This window comes from Populus euphratica, unplaced genomic scaffold (assembly GCF_000495115.2).
Source record: "Populus euphratica unplaced genomic scaffold, PopEup_1.0 scaffold39.1, whole genome shotgun sequence".
NCBI lineage: Eukaryota > Viridiplantae > Streptophyta > Magnoliopsida > Malpighiales > Salicaceae > Populus > Populus euphratica.
Window position 1 is genome coordinate 614296 of NW_011499897.1, and position 5132 is coordinate 619427.

A 5132-nucleotide genomic window follows, 5' to 3' on the forward strand; every position below is an offset into this window, starting at 1 on the left:
TGTGTTTTTTGTTTCCTTTTCAAGTCATGTGTGGAAGTATAGGACGAAGTGAAGATTATTTTTTAAAATATTTTTTATTTAAATAATATTTTTTTTTTATTTTTTAAAAATTATTTTTAATATTAATATATCAAAATATTTAAAAACATAAAAAAATTATTGATTTAAAACAAAAAAACAAATTTTTTTATAAGTGATTTTGAAATTAAAAAACAAACAAGCTTTTAGTAGTAGTTAACCAAGAGAAAAATAAATTAGTTTGATCTCAGCCTCTTCAAGAAAAGGAAAAAACCCACATGCATCTTAGTAGATAAGTGGCCTGTGCACCCTCGTCCAATGTTGGTCGTACAAAGTGGTTTGGCTCAAGACTTGTTTTGTCATAAATTAGGTAAATTTTTTTATGCAACTTAATGACAATGAAGCACCGTTGGTGTCTTCTAAAGCAAAATCTTTAAAAAAAAATAAAGAAGTTTAATCTTAAAAAAACCTAATGATAAAGGATAATTTTTTTTAATAATATAAAAAATATTCTTAAAAATATTCGATATTTATTGAAGCTAATATTTTATATTTGTGACTAAAACCATAAGATTGAAATCATCGTATAAAAAAATAATAAAGCTGAATTTATAATTAATTTAATATTAAAAAATAAAATTAAAAAAATAGCTAAATAAATAACAATCAATTTGATATAAAAATAAAATATTGAGTGATAAAATTTAAAATTAAATTTGATAAAAAAACATAAAAAATAAAAACAATAAAAAAAACTAAATATTAACAAATAAAATTAAAAAACAAACCAATCAAATTAAAATCTAAGATAAATAAAGAACAATAAAAAAAGTAAAGATTATAGTTAAAAAAAAAAGATGACAATTAAAATTTAGCTGGGTCAGGAGAAAGAAAAGAAAAAAATAAAAATCAACCACCGCTAAATTATCATAAATCCCATTACGTGCATTGCGCCTCATAAAATATATCGCCACTGGATGCTTTGAGCGACATGTCATTTGCTTCTTTTTAGCTATCGAGAGGTACCACATACTCCACTCAAATAGCGAGGGAGCCTTATATATTAACATGCATTAACGATTTTAAAACTCCTCATAATGAATTACTCATAAAACTCTTCATTAGTTACACAAAAAACCTAAATAAAATGGCAAAAAAACCCTTTAAAGCAGGCCTAATACTTTTTGAATTTAAGGTTAATTTAGTTTTTTAAAGTCTCAAATTAAATTAAATTTCTAAAAATACCCCTTAAACTAAGTTAAATAAAATTTGCTTTTAAACTTTATTTAATAATTTTACCATGTAAATAAAATGTGAGATGATCAGATGCCTTCGGCGAATTTGGCAACGGCAATTTGATCCAATAGAAAATAAAATAACACATTACCCATCAAATCAAGTTAATGATTTTATGTAATAAGTGCAAGATAATAAACTCTGTTTAGCTTTTGTCTCAATAAAAAAGAAAGGAAAAAAGAGGATGGTGATATTTCCCTGTAAAGAAAGAGTTGGGCGAATTTCTTTCTGTAAAATAAAAAAGACCGCATGGTCTTAACTCCTAAGTAATAAGATACGTAGTAAACCTCCTGGCAAAAAATAAAAAATAAAATAGTGAAGAGATGGATTCAACTATTTTAAAAGTATGTTTATAATTTTTTTTTAAATAATTTTTTATGTAAAAATACATATTAATAATTTTTAAGTTTTAAAAAAGTTATTTTTAATTTGAAAATATTAAAAATATATTAATTTTCAGTAAATAAAAAATTAATTTTTTTATTTTTTTAAAAAATATTTTTAAAACATAAAAATAAACTAGTGAGATGTTAAATTAGATTCTGCTAAAAAATAATAATCTTAAATTCGGTCAAAAATACAGTTTGATACAAATAAACAATTGAATTATAGGCTTATCAATGCATTTTTGAGCATCGGTTCGTCGCACCCAGGACAAAAATGCTTTGGTACATCTTCGAAAACTGGAACATCACACACTCATAGAATAAAAAGAAAAGAACCCTAAAATTAAAAGAAGAAGAAGAGAGTTTTGCTTATTATTTGATTTTGAAGTAGGGTCCAGCTGAAAAAAGAGAGAGGCAAATGAGTAAGCAGTTGAAGATCTAGCTGCGCACTCCCCATTCACCAGGATGCATGGCCAATCCATGAGAACAGCTTTCATCATCAATCCTTTTCACGGCAGCATCATCATGGACAGGCAAAGGGAACAATACAAGAGCAAGAGAATGAACGCCATTTTGCATAAGCAAAGGTTTGCATCACTGTGCTCTCTCCTTTTCCATCGATGAAGCCATTTTTCATGTTTTTGCCTGTATCCGATAAAAGCTTACCAGGCCCCATAAAAAATAAGGACATGTTTGCCTTGAGCCAATCTCCTTTTTCCCTTTTCTAGACAATTTCTTTTTTTAAATATCCCTGGCACCCTAATTTAACTTGCCATTCACTCAAAATTAAACAAAAGAGAGGAAAACTGCTAATAAAATGATGGCAATAATACCATCCCTTGTCCCTTTCTCTGTCGAAAATAGAAAAAAATAATGAAAAGAGAAGATGGAGAAAGAGAAAGGAAAACCCCTCCCAGTTTCCACTTTATTTTATTTATTTATTTCTTTATTTTTCCACCAGATTCCAACCAAAACATCAATATCTTTTATAATCTATCATAAAATACAATTCTACGATGATCATTACGCGCGCACGCACATTTATATCCATCAATGCCACCTTTCTTTTTTGTTATTAAATTCTTTCAAATTGCAATTTTTAATTTTTATTATTGTTTTTATAATCATATTTCGGACAGACAGAGGAAGGTTAAGAACTAAATTGGCCCAACAAGAACTAAAAAACAAAACAAACTTTTCTATTATTTTTATTACAGAGAGGAAAAAAAAAAACCAGTTTCCAATCCAAACCACTCCCACTAATTCAAAAATCAAAATTCACTTTCGCAGCTTAAATCCAATCTTTCCTTCTCCTCTCCTCGCTCTCTTTACTCCTAAAAAAGAATAAAAATTTATAACACAATTTTTCTTTTCCTTGTGCTTTTTTTGTCTTAAAACCTCAGTTAAGTTCTGTTTCTGCTTAACCTGAGCTCTCTAATCTAAAAAATTAAGCTAAAAAAAGTGCGATTTTTTTTCTTTTCTCTTTCAAGATTAATTTCTCCTGTAAAAAGCTCTCTCTTCTACCTCATACTCAGCTTTCCTTTCATTTTTTGTTCCTTTCTGGGTTTTAAATCTTGGAGCTTGTTTTTTTCCTATTGAAAAGGATGATTTTTTTAGGTTTAATTTTCAATAAAAATCTGAACTTTTATAATATTTTGAGATGATTTGAGCTCAAAATCAAAATGAGTTTTTAGGAAAGACTTTCATAAAAGAAAAATCTCTTTTAAAGGGTTTAAGCATGGAAACAACTGTGAGTAGTCCTAGTGGTGGCGGGGGGGTTACAGTGGTGGCATCCGATGCTCCTTCAAATTACCAAATCGCTCCTAGGTCCGACAGCAACCCGAATTCAACAACTGGATCTGCGCCACCTGCTCCGCCGCAAGCTCCACCTCCCCTCCCGTCTTCCGCGGCGGCGACTATGCCATTGAAGAAGAAGAGAGGGAGGCCTAGAAAGTATGGTCCAGACGGGTGTGTCACCATGGCTTTGTCTCCGAAGCCGATTTCGTCTGCGGCTCCCGCACCATCTCCTCCGGTGATTGATTTCTCAGTTGTGAAGCAAAAGAAAATAAAGCCAGTGAGCAAGGCCAAGTTTGAGCTGGAGAATTTAGGTAAGGAACGGAGAAGTTCGTCAAATTTATTTATTCCCTTTTGAGCTAAAGTGTTTTTTGTGCTCAAAGTTTGAATCTTGGTGAGAAACTTGACATTTTTATAGATAGCCTTTTGAGCTTAATTGGTTTTTGTTCTTGTTTTAGGTTTTAAGTTTGGATCTTCGGTGTATTTATATGTTGTTTTTTGTGTTGTCTGTTTCAATGCTAGAGAAAGTCGGGTGGTTTTTAGTACAGGTTCTGTGAACGTGGGACCTATGAAATGATGCTTCAGTTGAGATCTTGATATGTGTGTTCGAGTGTGTGTGTGGTGGGTTTAGAAAGAGAACGGGGGTATGTGAGTTGGTGTGGTAATGAGGGAATCTTGTGATGAGGGTGTTATTTTGGCACTTATGAACCCTTTTTTGGGGAAGAGAATTTGTGGAAGGTACTGTTGTTGGGTACTTGCTAAAAGACCGGTATAGGTCTGCTGCTGTGTTATGGTTTAAACATAATTGGAATAGAGAGATGTCACCGATTTCCTTCCAAAAGAATGGAGGAAGCTTTTTAAGTTTCCATGTTTTGCTGAAATTTATGGTTAGTTCTGTTTACCGTGTTTTGTATTCTGGATATTTGTGGCTAGTTTTTAGATTCTTGTTTCTTATGCTGTGTGATCGTTTCCTGCCAAATGGGTCTGGATGTAAGTTGCCGAACTTGGCCTCTTTTATCATGGTGGGCTGCTTGCTCACTTGCTGAAATTGGCCTTCTCTCCCCTAGCAGTTCTCAAGGTTCTTGATATCCATGTAGTTACTACATGAATCATATAGAAGAGAAGAATTGTGGTCAACTGTGGCTAAGCACGCACAATCCAGTTACGTAGTTGTGAGTTTTGACTTCTTATCTCTTCCATCTCCGGTTGAGTTGGGCTACTTGGTTGCTTCCTGAAATACAATTTTCTAGCTTAGATGAAAGAGAGCGAAGATGGGAGTAATTATTTTGTAGTTCTCTATCGACCTGGGTAACCAGCTTCATGGGTGCTGCATTACTTGTAACTTTTTGCAAATTGCAGCAGAGACCATAAAATGCATGGCTGTCTTTTGAACATGTCATCAGTAGAATGAAGTGCCATCCATTCCCAACAAGCCATCAACAATTTACTTTAGGCAAGACACTTCATTTCTTTATAGTTAGTTGAAAATTTGCATATTATTTATCAAGTAAAAAGGGTTTTGCTCGACATTTTCTATAATTCCTCCTCAATTTACCTGGTGTTTGATTATTCCACAGACAAAATCCATGAGTTTGAACTCTTGAGACCACCTCTACTGGGCAGTCTAAGCTCATGAAT

At 32.0% G+C, this 5132-nt stretch overlaps 1 protein-coding gene across 2 annotated transcripts in view; it reads left to right on the plus strand.

Moving 5' to 3' along the window:
• The first annotated feature begins 3324 nt into the window (after positions 1-3324).
• LOC105132220 (uncharacterized) overlaps positions 3325-5132 on the plus strand; it is a 4885-nt gene continuing 3077 nt past the window's right edge. For both annotated transcript variants that reach the window (XR_843555.1, XM_011035569.1), the window contains exon 1: positions 3325-3808. Coding sequence is in view for 1 of the 2 variants with exons in the window: in XM_011035569.1 (XP_011033871.1) it covers positions 3439-3808 (370 nt within the window). In the remaining variant the exon portion in view is untranslated. The remainder of the gene's footprint in view (positions 3809-5132) is intronic.